A 14,973-nucleotide genomic window follows, 5' to 3' on the forward strand; every position below is an offset into this window, starting at 1 on the left:
ATAACAAATAAATACTTGCAAGAAAGTTGAATAGAGTTCAAGACAAATAAGTATCCATTTCACATTTTTTCTCCGGAATGGCATTCCGCTGAACATATTAAAACAATTCTTACTACCAGTCCTTCAAATTACAATTTAAATATTACGTCGATAAGTGTTTTAAAATATTTTTCTATTTTATTTTTTTGTCAATTTATAACACATATATTGTAGTTTCGAACGTAACTAATCTATTTGACTGTAATATTTTTAGCTGATAACAATAATTGAAAAATAACAAAATATATATATTGTCACATAAGTACTAATAATTAAATAACAAGAAGTTTCAAGATTTCAGTGAATTTCTACAAATTCCCAACGTAGTGAGAGACAAACTTTACTAAACAACCCACACAATGAAGTTGATAGTTTATTTTAAGACGTAATATAATTTATCGTCAACGAACGAAAAGTTTCCTCACTCAGTCGTAATAATATCATCAGTCTCTTCATTAGAGTTATTAGCGGAGAGACTTATTGTTACACAAGGTTGAAAGTTAACAATAGCTCTTCAATGGCGTGCACGCTAAGAATGCCAGAACTTAGATACTTAGGGGATGATATAAACGGATATGTTTCACTTTGGTTACAAGATCGCTATATATTACAGAAGATCTTTAAAAAAAAAATAAAGATTTAATTACTTCTCCGTAGACGTGTTGTTGCTTTAAGCCTCGGGTATTATTCATCTGAATGGGTATGAAAGAGAAATGTTTTAACCGCATGTCCACATAGCGCGTAAACAAATATAATATAAAGTTCTAGTTCCTTAAGCTCGAGGTTTTTATATTTTTTACTTTTCAGTTGTATTTATTTATCTTTTTTCCGTTTTATAGTTGTAAAAAAAATCTAATAAGATAAAAGATTTCATGAAATAAATGAAATCGTTTTCTGTTTGTGATGTCCAATAACAATTTTTTGTCAAGTTCTAATTGTTTTTGTTACGGAAAAGCAGAACTCACATAATAACTCGGTCAAGTTTGACTATTTTTCTTTATTAACAAAATGATTAAGCCTAATATCGATTTGATATAACTATTTTCGAATAAATACATATAAATAAAAAGTGTATTTCAGGCAGAAGTTATATAAAATTTTTAATTCTCTGGAATATTTTTTGTTGTGAATCGAAGACACGACATACAGCTAAAAATACATAAATAAATAAAGAATAATATAATAAAATAATTAACCATACAAGGACGTGCAAAATAGTAAACCAGAAATACTCGAAATGCCCGTCCGACGCTTATAATAAAACTTGTTCTTCAAAACAGCACGTTTCTCAGGAAAGTCAAACAGTATTAAATTTTAAGCATGCTACCTGATTCAGTCGGAAAATAGTGCACTTCGAGCAAATCTAAAAAAGGGAACGAAAACGGTATTAAAAATTGGCGGCTTTTAGGTTATTCTGACATTATAATACATTTTACTTTTATTCAAAAACGGCAACACAAACCCTTTAGACAAATATCTGCGAGTGGGTATGTTACCCAAAAGTTCAGCACAAAACCATTGAAATAATAAAACTGACGTCAGACTTATTAATTAAAAATTATGGATTATTCAATTCCTTTGTTTCTTTTTATCATTATAATATACTGATAATTTTCGTAGTTTGGTAATAAATTATAAAAAATTTAATCATCATCATCATCAACAATTTGTAAAATATACAAGGACAATAATAGTAAAATAAATAATTAAATGTTATTTAACGGCATCCTCCATTTAAATCAATTGTTTGTGAAGTAGAGGCTTACAAAGGAGAAAATTGCGAGGCATTTTCATTTTGTAATTAGAGAATTGACTATTCATTTAATAATACTAAAACGTTTAGGAAATAGTCCACGAATTGTGGACAGGCAAATTGGGGTATTAATAATGTTTATTTGTTTCAATACAATGGTAGTACAAATAAGTGTGCTCTGGTAGAAATCGAAGTAGACTACACTTATAAAGTCAACGAACACGAGAATAATATGGAAGGAAAACAGGCCCAACGTCATCGATAAATCAGTACCTACGGCTGAAAAAGTTAGTGACACGAAGCGAAATGATTGGACCGAGACCATTACACTTACCTTGTGATTTATCGAAGAAATAAAATGTACTTCATGTTTGTGTGGCCAGCAATTTATAGAAAATTACCGCAACGCTTAAGTTCTCCAGGCTTAATTAAAATATTATATCTGTTAGGAATTAAAACTTTTAATTTGATTTCTATTATCGAGTCTAGTACACATACTTATTCGTGTTCAAAATTAAACCATCCAATTTTTTTGTTTTGAAAAAGACATATTTCATTTCTATATTAATTATACAGATGTCGAAGGACGGGTCTTTGAAAATAAATTTATATTCCGATATTAATCAAAATTATTTCAAATTCATTTTGAGCAGGTCAGGAAAAAAGGGAATGCTGTTATTTTTAAGGATATATAAACAATGTTATGCTTTATTTTTATATAAAAGCTCAATCTGTTATCAGTATTTGAAATAATATGGATTTATTCATTTGAAAGGAATGATGAGAATTTTCTAAAAGTCCTGCTAACAGCCTAAAATATTTGACATTTATGGGACACGGGATTTATGAGGGTGGACATTATGTAGAGTGATGGAACTGAGAGGCAGATGAAGGAAGTACTTCAGGGGAACTTTATCTTTGATGATTGACAAGCTTTCAAAAGTTGTTCGTCAATTCGTATTAATCTCAGTAGAATTCAAAATTAAATAGCGAAGGTACATTTAATTAAAACTATGAACAAGGTTGCAAAAGTAAATGTTGATCAATGCAACTATTATCCAGCACTCTGATCTATAAACATAAGTGTTTCTCATTATATACAAACGTTATATAACAATTCTTTAAAAAAATATCTTTTACACAATAAATGAAAATGAACTTTATATATTTGGGTTGTTTTATTTTATTTGGCTTTTCGAATAAAATTGAGTGACGGTTTTGGGTCGCGGATGAGGTGTTGATCGTACATGTCACATTGAATTAGCGAAACAATAATTCAGAATGGTTCAACAGACAGACATCTCCTTCTAATAATGAAGAACACTTCATAGAAGTGATCTCGATTTGAATCACCGATCTTGTCTACGTAAACGCGGCGTGATTTACTCAAAGCAATTAGTTCTGCAATCATATTACAGATAACTTGAAATAAATATTTATTACTAAAGTAACTTAAATGATCTTATTACAATAGAGACCATCTATTTATACGAGTGCAACATTGAGCATTTTGAAGTTTTTAATGCTTATGTATTAATTTATTTTCGTGACTTTAAATCACCTAACTGTGATTCATTTGGCTTGCGCTTTGATAAGATACCGTGACGATAATTAATGACTTCAAATTCTATTACGATATGTAAAGATTTACAGCACTTTGTTTTAATTAATTGCGTTAATGGAAGCCAACATGGCTGGATTTTTAATTAAAGTCTCAGCATTCGAAACATTTTCTATTCTTTGAAATTAAATGTATTATGTTTATTTTATATATACATATATACACGTGATAATTTTCGAACTAGTTTAAATTCTTTGGAAAAGCCCAGATTTTTATTTAGTAAGGTTTTTTTTTTGTTTTTTCATTGTAAAAACTTGTACGACTATGGAGAATTCAAAACCTTTAATACGAGTACCTTATTTTTTATACACAGTCTATAAAATCGATGGCGATTGTTAAGATTATACTTATTTACACGGACTCGTAGAAAACATAGTCTGTATTAAGACCTCATTATAGGACAAAAGAGAATTGAGTACCCATATAGTGAAAAAGCTCAAGTTATACCATTTATGTTTATTTTTTCGTAAGATATCGTATGACTAGTTTTTATTGTCTTGCCTCAGGAGTAGTAACATTTGTTTTCATTGCTTACCAATATTCTTTGTTCCAACATAATGCGGTATTAGAGTTGATTTTAGCTGTACAACATCAAAAACTTTGTATCCAAAAACATCATTTTGTTTCATTTTACTGTTGATTGCTTTACAGGAATTTAAGATGAAAAGAAAACACTTAAAATAAATGTGACAGTAACGACGAAGGGTATGTCACCTTTAAAAGGTATTATTAAAAATTTACTCGACAAATTTGTCATTTATATAAGAAATTTGTACCTTAGAAAACGTGTAGACTTAAAAGAGACTTCTAATCTAAATTTGTTAGTGTAATGGCTCTAGTGTGACATAATGATCACGAAGTTTATTTTCTAGAAGAGGGGCTCATTTTAAATCCACAAGTTGCATTTTGAGCCTTGTGTGGTGGAGATAAGATCAGGTAAATAAGACTAGGAACGTCAGCACTTAAAGGCAGACTTTGTTCAATGGGATGTTTCAGAGTTATTCCGAAGGGCAAGAAATTTCTAACGGATGTTTGTTGCTCAAGACCACTATTTATTTGAATCCTTTAATAATTTCAGGTGATATAAACATAGCGGAGATATTTTAAAAGTAATGTTAAGAGTTAATTTTTCAATACTATTATTATAAGACAGGTTTCCAATTATTATGCTAATTAAGTCTTTTATAGTAAAAATTTTACTCGTCTCGTTTTAATTTTGAAGGAATTTATTGCAGAAATCGATTTGTTATAAAATATTATAATCTCCATAAGACATCACGATTAAGAAAGATAATAAACTTTTTAACATCAAATTGTCTTCACTTACAATGTTAATGAGAGACTAGAAGACTTCAAACTTTTTGGAAGACTAATGTTAATAATGTAACATTGTTGAAAACTATTCAACTTAAGCCCAACCTATTAAATTCAAACAGCTGCTCGTACTTCGGAAGAGGAACAACACATTCATTGACGAACGAACTTAACAGCAAGAGAACAGTTCAACCACTCACAAGTTAACCATTTTCTGCATCAAAGTTGAAAGGAAGAATTTTACAAGTTCACGCGATGAGCATGGCTCGAACTATAGCTATATTATATTTAGCAGCAGAAGAACCACCACAGCCATATTTGACTGCGATCTCTGAGAAGTTTCGTTTTCCTGCTTTAATAAATTAATACTTGTACCTCGTTAAGATAGTTAGGCAACTGAGATTTATAATGATACTTGATCACTACTAACTTCGCGATTTATTACTGTTATTAGTATACTTGAAAAAGTTTACCGCGATGGTTATACACGCATTAAATGCGCATTTTGTTATATAAGTATAACTTGCATTATATAATTCGGAACTAGTATAAATTCAAATATTTGAATAAAATTGGAAAAGTCACATGGATTGAAATCTTTTAATGAATTTTATTCATCATCATTTAAAAAGTTCAGTTTTGTCGTTCAAAAATAAATTTTAAGGAAGTTTGTATCGTGTTTAATATTTCTCCTCGGTGAGATCTCAGCAAACACCAATTTATAAGGTTCCTTTGAACAAAATTAAATGAATTCCCTCAAGAGACGACCCTGTGTCAGCGTAGTTGGGGCTATGAGAAATAATTGTAATAAACTAAAGTTAAACACAAAATATAAGTTTTTATTGTTATATTGTTTGAAAATCTTTAATTAAGGATAATGTTATATATTATCCAACAAACGAAAAAATTTTAGAAGAAATACAATTTTTACTTATTAGTATAAAAATTGCTTCAAAAGTTTCTTTTGAAAATAAACTTTAAAATTTTAAAAGTAGTAACCAAATAATATTTCAATTGTGGAGGCGGGTAAGAATAATAAGACAACGGGGCCGGCATCAAGCAAGAGCTCTTCAATGTTCTTTGGAAAATGTTAGTAAGTTTTGAGAGCAGTAATGAAATTAAGTTTTAAAAAGGAATATACAATTACTTTCTTTTTGTAAGTTTTGTAAACAAAATAATAATAAAGTGACATTTTAGTTTTTAGTTAAAGTGATTAATTGAAGTTACGTGTATATGATCGAATAATGAAAATTACAATTTCTAGATACCTTTTCTATTATATAGAAGAAATATATTTTAACGTTAAATATATTAAGTATGTGTACATATATATAAGATTAAATGCCGTGAGAGCATTTGCTATGCGGTGTAACAAATCAAGTCATATACATTTTATCGCGAATATAATTTATTACTTTGCATAGCAATAATTACTCTCGAAACATAACGACTACGCAAATGTAACTTTAGATAAGAGTTCATTTAATTTTAATGTGACATAAATCATTTTAACCTGCAATACGATACCTAACGTAGCTTCAATCTTGTCTTATCTTGTTTTCAATCTATTAGTACTTGTTATTATTTTTATTGTGAATACTTTTAATTACATTCCCAAACCAGTTGGACTTTTTTGACAAATTAATTTATAGACCAAGCTTTACTCTTGTATGTTTATTAATCGACATCAATATATTCCTTGGCGAAACATCATTCGTTCCACGTTTGTCGAAAACAAGTAACCGTATACCGACAACTTGGGATAGATTTACGAGGTAAAAGGAGAAAATTTTATTATACTCTCAATTTCGTCGATAGATCCCGAGGGAGGCTCAAATGTAGTATCGAGAGACGATTCCATAGTTTATAGATGAAAGTTGACTACATTTTTTTTTGTGAGATAAAAAATAATCGTTTAACATTATTTGGTCTACAAAGTTGATTATTATATAATTATTCTAAATTATGAATTCACTCTATGAGTTCAAAATACATAAGGACAACATAATTGAAGTTGTAATTCCAATCATGCAGGATTTGATGGCGACGTACAATGTACATGTGTGACAGATGCTTCGTATGAATATGGTATCATGATAACTGGAATAACTCATTGATCATATGCTAAGCACAATGTTCTATACAGTATGCATACATTTCGAGCTTTGGTAAAAGTTACATGAGTACATGTGCCAAGTTAGTTCTCGAACCAATGACATGAAGCCGACTCGACGAAATGAATACACGAAAAATTTATGACGGACGGAATATTATAAATGTACAAGATTTTTTAAACAAAAGCGATAAGGAAAAGTATTTCTTTACTCAAAAAATACTTGCCTCATGAGTTTATTTTAGATTACTTTAGAATGAATAATAATTAGAAATTTCCTTTTGAAATCTTATATTGTATTATTTAATGACATAGCAATTGTTTTTTGAAAACATAATACATTCTATAACAAATATAATATATATTTGTTCGATTTAGCAAATAATTTATGACTCTCGCAATGTTTTTGTTCCAAGTTATAATAAGTGTCATCATATATTATACACAGTATTTAATGATCCAGCTTCTGATAACTTTATTAATATTCAGTATTGAATAACTGTTATTATTTACATGTAAAAATATTACCAAACTCAATCGCATTCTAATCAATACAAATAAAACATAGTTGGTACTATTGAAAACACGAAGAAGAATGAAACGGAGATGTGACCTTAGCGTTGTATTAAAAACATTTGTGATCAAATTACAGCAATATATCCGGTCACGACATTTTCAACGTGAATATATAATATTTAATTCATACGTCATATGCTATCAACTTATTAAAAACCATTCAATAAATATTAAAATAGTTTTAAAGTTATTCATTAGTACGGTGGTCGCTCGTGTCAAAAACACGGTTTCCTTATTCATTAGTTATTAACATTTATGTGGAAACATTTTGTGTGTTACGTATTAATATTACATGAAAATAAATAGAGTCTGAGAAAAGCTGTATAAGGTTTATAATTAGGAAAAACATACTTGTCCAAATAAGGTTAGCTATCAACGCCATGAAACTCTGATTGTACCAAGTCATAGAAAAAATGTTTGCTTTTATTTTCCGTATAAAATTTTACACCAATACATGGGCCAAATTAGCTTTTTTATATGCGCTTATCATTTTTACACAGTGGTTTTATGTTAAAACTTTGTTTATTAATATCCTACTTTCGTGTATTTTATATTATAAGATATATTTCATTACGAGAACATACGTTTAGACGGTCTCTGTGTATATGTGCTTTTTTATTTGTTTTAGTTTGCCCATGGGTTTCTTTTTAAATTTCATTAAACATCGTTCATTTATATTTGTGGAACAGAGAAGAGCGAAATATAGTATTGACTTAAAACAACCGAGTACAATTATTTCATAGGGGGTTAAAACCAAAAAAGTAATTTGAAGAAAATCCTTGAATTTCTTAGTTTCCTCCTAATAATACAGAGGCAAAGATGATAACAATTGAAAGTACTAAAAAATGGTTATAATTTCATTAATTGAAGTGTAGCTATTAGGCGAGTAGGAGTCAGAGTAAATTATCTGCACGTAAATTAATTAGCATATTTACGTTTTCTACTTGATCCGGGATCAAGGCCTCCCATTTTTCTAATTGGAAGAAAAAATATGAACGATAAAAGTTTGTTATTGAATAGAGCAATTATAATTAAATTAAGTCAAAGAATATTGAATATCTAAAAACCATTTCAGCTTGTGTGAATATTGTACCGAAAATTCTTATAAATAAAATAAAATTCTGCCTCAACCACAATACCCATATTTTTTTTAAGAAAATATATTTATTGGGATGTTATAACGTCAAAGAGAAATTCTCAGCTTTTATGTGAACTGCTCGTTTTAATGGGTTAATTTTATGACGCTATTCAGTAATTCTCTTCACTATGATTGAATAGCAGTTTTGCCAAGTTTAATGCGACTCGATTAACTGGTATCGAGGAAATGGTCATAAAATTGTTACGTAAGCTAACGTCAAAAGGGAAAATAAACCCTTAGGATGAAATTATCTCTCGCCCTCTTAAGTCTCAGAGCTCGTATAACCCTATACAATCTTGATACACCTCATACAGCCTGCGTTCATGATGTTGTTAATTAATAATTCTGATTTTAGGAACCCAAATCCTCATATTTTTAATTAATTTATTTGGTGAAAAGGTTAATCTGTGTATTTTATTTAAATAAGTTAATGCTTTCAATCCCATGTTTCAGAAGTTTCTATAAATACTCTTTTATTTCTTATATCTTATAAAAACATGACTTTATCCAGAGTTTTGAAAAAGGTTTACATGTTTACGCAGTCAGTTCCATTCAATGACCGTCAAGTGGATCTTTAGAAAAGTAATGACAAGAGCCTACACCCACGGAATGTCAAAACTTATATTGAATCGCCATATCCTAATACTGTCATCTTATATAGAAAATTCTCGTGTCACAAGGTTCGTTCCCGTACTCCTCCGAAACGGCTTGACCGATAGTCATGAAATTTTGTGAGCATATTGAGTAGGTCTGAGAATCGGCCAACATAAATTTTTCATACCCCTTAGTGATAAGGGTTGTTCACCCTTAAACGTTTTTTTTAATTTTTTGAACGAAATTTTTTGTTTTTATTTTTTATAATGTGGCATCAAAAATACATACAAACCAAAATTATTGCTATTTAATCACCAACCCCTATTTTTTTATATGTAAACACAATACGCGTATAAGTTGTTTCGGCTAATATCTAAAATGGCTGAACCGCGTTTAACGGGACTTATTGGCAGGTAGCTGATGTAATAAACAGTAACTTAAGATACTTTTTTTCAAGATCCCGAATGACCATCCCGAAATTATAACGCGCGAGTGGGAGGCAGGACGCATACGGGGCTTTAAAGTTTTGTAATAGTTTCTTATTTTTTTTTTTACGCAGACGGAGTCGCGGGTAACAGCTAGTAAATGTATAAGTTTTGGAGAATGTATGTTTGTTCCTCATATAATCATTACTAAATGTTTTTTAACTAAATTTATGAAACAGTCAAACGAGGAAAACGCAGGTTAAGTTAACGTTAACGCAATATATATAGGTACCAATACTAGTAATGTCTGATTTGACTGCTATGAAACTGTAGTTATTGGGTGAGATTACTAGACTCACTTGTTACAGACGTAGTATAAATGACATATGTCACAAAACGTTACATTATTCTAATACTTACATTCGTCATGATCTTTGGCGGTAACTGTAAGGACGGTATGTTGAATGTCTTCATTTTCGTCAACTTCCGCCTCGTATAACTCTTTGTCGAAGTATGGGGGATTGTCATTCTTGTCAGCGATGCCGATGCGAATGAATTTGGTAACTGAAAATGGAAACAATCAGTTAATATAATGCTTACAACCAAGTTATTTATGTAACAATATTTATATTGCTTAAAAGTTGAAAAATATGAGATGCCAGTGATAAAATCTGCCCCCGTAATTAGGGTTCGGTAGGATAAAGGATTGCATATGGCTTTGGAAATTTATTGGAGAATCTTTATGTACCTAATTTTAAATGTATGATGCCATTAGAGTGAGTGAAATTTCTTTTCGGAAAACAGACCACCGTAAAAAAATATTTTCATACTATTTAAACGAAACTAATATTTTTCGGATATACTACGCGTGCTTTATTTTTGTAAAAAAAACTACATACTCCCGGGATAAATAACAAAACCAACTGACAGACATTCACATCTCGTCTGCCCGTCATCACTGTTGCTGAAAAGTAACCGAAAGGCCGGGAGTTTGTAGTTTTTTACAAAAATAAAGCACGCGTAGTATATCCGAAAAATATTAGTTTCATTTAAATGAATAAAAATCACGAAAGTCTTAGATCTCATTATATTTCATACTAATCATGTTAAGTTAAAAGCAACCTTCCCGATCATATCGTTAATCATATAAACATAATATTTTTGCTTTTTAGAGATTGGTTTTTAACTGGTATGCATCTTTTATGGTATTTTAAAATGAATATTTAAATAATAATTTAAATATTTAATAAGTGAGCCGTTATGTGGGCATATTTTTTTACTATCAGCAATTACACATTTAAGAATTTATATAATTTAATAATAATAAATACACATTTATTATTATTTACCATTCATGTATGTTTATGTTGATTAAGGATAATTTGAAATAAATTCACAATTATTTTCATGTCTTCTTAAACGATAGTATTGTTTATATATATTTAATTACTAAAATAATGTTTTACAATTAACATTTAAGAAGCGTTCTAATGGAAACGCTAATTTCTGAACAAGGAAACAACGTGAATACAAACATTTACTAGAGAAGCTCTGAATACACTAAATGAAGCTTAATCTGACTCGTTAGACTATCTAAAAGAAGCTTAGGGGGAAATTGCTTCGTTTAGCAAAAGCTTTAGAAAAACTAAATGAGTAACGTTTGTAACACTGTCCGTTGGCTTTATTAGAGCCGAGAAACTTACTGTTTCTGTCGTCTAGAGCACATGTGCCGGTCGTAAACCTTACTGACTTAGCTATGTCTACAGTCTGCAAACGAAGTAGAATACACTACATGATGCATGGACACACGGAATTGTATATAATTCAACGGAGACTAAAATTGATTACAATTTGTAATTATTGTGCAACAAATATATAACTGGTACGTGTTAGTAATCGAAAGTCTTTTGTAAATGTTTAATTAGCTGTTAGCCATAAAAAGCAATAGCCAAAGTAAACGAGCCGGGGGATGTGGGAGTGGGAGTGCGAAATTTTTGTCAACCCTCACAGCACGGCTAGCGCTAACTCTCCAAATTTATATTATAAAACAACCCACCGCCGTAAAAATTTATGAGACTTGCTCTTCGCAATCATTCTGATACTTTATTTTTACAATAAAATTAAGTTACTTATGCTCTTATTGTCAACACTTTTATAATTCATTGTAATTCTTAAATTAAGTATTGTTATTTTTAAAGTAATGTAATTTTTGAATAATATTTCGAGAATTATTACTTAGTGTCATTACTTGTTTAGTATTGTATATATATGATACAACTACAGAGCATTTTAATAGAAGTAATGAGAAAAAATGTGTTATATACAACTTACAACAATATAATTAATAACACGAGCACGTAGATTAAAATGTTGAATTGTTAACGTAATGTTCAATAAAAATTGCAGATAATTAGGTCTAATTTACGAGTACGTTTCAAATATTTATCTTTATAAAAAAATAACTATAAAGACGTTAACACATTCAAATAAGTTTAAATACGAAATAAACATTCTTAAAATGAAATTATTTATAAGTTTAGAAGTAAAAATAACTTAAAAAAATATAAAATTGTATCTCTGTTTACAATGATAATGTTTAACAAAGTGTTAAAACTACTTTAAAGGTTCTTATTACGGTCTAGTTTTATAAAGATATAGGTACTTCTATAAAATTATTTGCAACGTTGATAATTTTTTTGTCAACGTTTCCTACATATGGTTGAGTTAATGAAATTCCCTGTTCGGCATTAGACGATAAATTGTGAAGATGCGTCGAACATTAAACCTTATACTTATCCGATAAAGGAAATACCTTCACGTCACTAGGAAGTCTGTGAAACAATTTCTTTCCTAGAAAAAACATTTATATGATTTTTGCGAGTATGTTTTGTAAGTACAAATAGAAATGAGTTATTATACTTAAGTTACTAGTGTGAATATTATAAGACACCACTACCGCCGTTATGGGATATTAATGTTCCTCTTTTTTTGTTAGCTGTACCTACCTAATAATATAAATGAACGTAAAAACGTTCTCATATTTCTGAATGCACCAAGAATATAAATAGAATCGAACAAAAATGTTCCACTTTCCAAATGGCTTCATTTTTTTTGTGTTAAACAACCACCGTGAAATGTACTGAGCTAGCAATAAAATAGAGGTATTTTCAATACAGACGTTCAAAAAGTTTTAGGGAACTATTTTGATTTTTAAAAAGGATGCTTCAATAATGTTCCAAATAGAATCTAAAGTCGGTTTTGTTTTCATATTTAATAAAGATATATATTTATAAAAGAGTAAAGTTAATTTCCCTGTTAATATTGTACAGATGTAAATAATAACAGGCAGTAAGTCGCCGCCCAGTCTGCCTCCGGCACGTCTGTGGATATTTTTCAACTTCCTCAATTACACAAAAACTTTCCACTATTCGTGTTCAAATTAAAAACATTAAAGTAAGTCAATACAACGAAAAAAACTTAAGTTTCCAAATATAAAAAATTCAGCAATCATTATTCTCTTTAACTTATGCCTTTTATATGATTAAAACTTGTTAGGGATTCAATTATATTTTTATTGTGTAAGATATATATATTAGATAATTGAATGAAGTACTCGTAAACAGTGCTAATAATTTAGTTTGAAATAGTAAAAATAAACATGATCTCACTGAGAACTAAATGGTATCCATAAAAGTTATTGCCTCAACCACAAATCTCGTAAATTTCCCACGAGTATGGTGTATATGAATCCATTCAGTTCAGTCATTTCCATCGGGCACCACAGCGTTTTAGATGAAATCCCTACAGATAGTGACATTGGTTTCAAGCTCTATCCTTGGAAATTCAAGATTCATGACTTCCATATATTATATGACCTACCCAGTATTGTGTCTTACATTTCATTAAATATATTCAATATAAAATTAAAAAACTCTTATTGAAAGAATCGGTTCGGATAACATAATAATGCTTATAACATGAACGGATATTAACCAAACACGTTGTGATTAAGGAAAACACCGGAACAATTACGAGACAGCTGTATACATCAAATAATACTTGTCTTAGGATTGATAAAGGTAAACAGTGAAACTAATTTCATTGTTCATTATGAAATAATGTGAAATTTTTTATTGCGTACATAATATATAAATTTATTTGTGTCGCAATACTTTAAAAAGAATTCTAAACTGAACTTGAAAAACTGAACTGATCGAAATAAATTTATTCAAGAAACTGTAGAAACGGCTCAAATTTTAATATACTAGCAAGACAATGTAATCACACATACGAGAAACAAGGAATCGTCACAATAGCAAAACCATGAAATTGCGTGTGACAGTTTGACTTTCAGTAATAAAAGCATACGGTTACTATAGAAACGAAAGTGAGGTCGAAGAAAATAACACATCGTTTCAGATATGATATTGTAAGAGAAGTTTAAGTGTTGTGTGAAAATTTTTGAAGTAGCGACATTCATTTCAGAGAAAACTACATCCCAAGTTCCTTGAAAAGATGTTCGAAATGTAAACATTTTATGTTACGTGAAAATTGTTGAGAAATAAATGAAAGTAATGCTGTTGGTTTGTGTCGAATTTTAAAATCTAAAAAGCCACTAAAGATCACATTCTCTATTAGGATGTACCTATTTGAACTACTCATGAACAAATGGAGTTTATGTTGAAAGGGCATTCAATTAGATTCCAAGTCATGGGGCGGAAGGTTGGTAAACAGTTTAGTCAGCGGGAGAAAATTAAATAAACAAAGCTAAAAGCGGTTGTAGTAAGCCGTACATGTTCTGAGCGAATGTACGGTACCAAAGATTGTATGTATGACCGGATGACACCCACTTAACATGCTTTTATTACATGCCACATATTCCAGCGAATGCATATTTGTAATGGCAATGTTTGTGGAGAAACATTTGTATAGGAACATCTTTAATAAAATGGACACGCTGACATTAAAATTTCTATATTGTGTATAGGAAATAAAATCCTAATGATAAAAGAATTTCTTCTTCAGCTAGAAACAAGGTGTTAATGATTAACCGTAAAATTATGACAGATATTGTTAAATTTCTAATCCATATTTGTGCAAGTGATTGAATCTTAAAACTTTAGACTTTAGAAGTGGATGGCTTAAATTGAGCTCGGTTAATAAATTGATCCTTATATTAAATTTCAGGCCGATCCCTGTAGATTTTCTGATAATATTCAAAAAGGGTCAGGTTTATACTTGAAATTAATTATTCGCAGCGAAAAATAAAATTCACAATAAAAATGAACAAAAATGTAACTTTAACAAAACGACGCTCGACTTGACTTTTATTTATCACACAAAACTACCTAAACTCAGCTGCATAGCATCAATGGTTGAAAAATTATACGAACAAAAAAA

General features: G+C 29.7%; 1 protein-coding gene across 7 annotated transcripts in view; it reads right to left on the bottom strand.

Moving 5' to 3' along the window:
• The window catches only part of LOC116779435 (neural-cadherin), a 197,168-nt gene that overhangs the window by 36,980 nt on the left and 145,215 nt on the right, over positions 1-14,973 (bottom strand). For all 7 annotated transcript variants that reach the window (XR_009752698.1, XM_061521674.1, XM_032673705.2 and 4 more), the window contains one exon: positions 9,994-10,137. Coding sequence is in view for 6 of the 7 variants with exons in the window: in XM_061521674.1 (XP_061377658.1) it covers positions 9,994-10,137 (144 nt within the window). In the remaining variant the exon portion in view is untranslated. The remainder of the gene's footprint in view (positions 1-9,993; positions 10,138-14,973) is intronic.

The sequence above is a fragment of the Danaus plexippus genome, chromosome 2 (assembly GCF_018135715.1).
Source record: "Danaus plexippus chromosome 2, MEX_DaPlex, whole genome shotgun sequence".
In the NCBI taxonomy this organism is placed as follows: Eukaryota; Metazoa; Arthropoda; class Insecta; order Lepidoptera; family Nymphalidae; genus Danaus; species Danaus plexippus.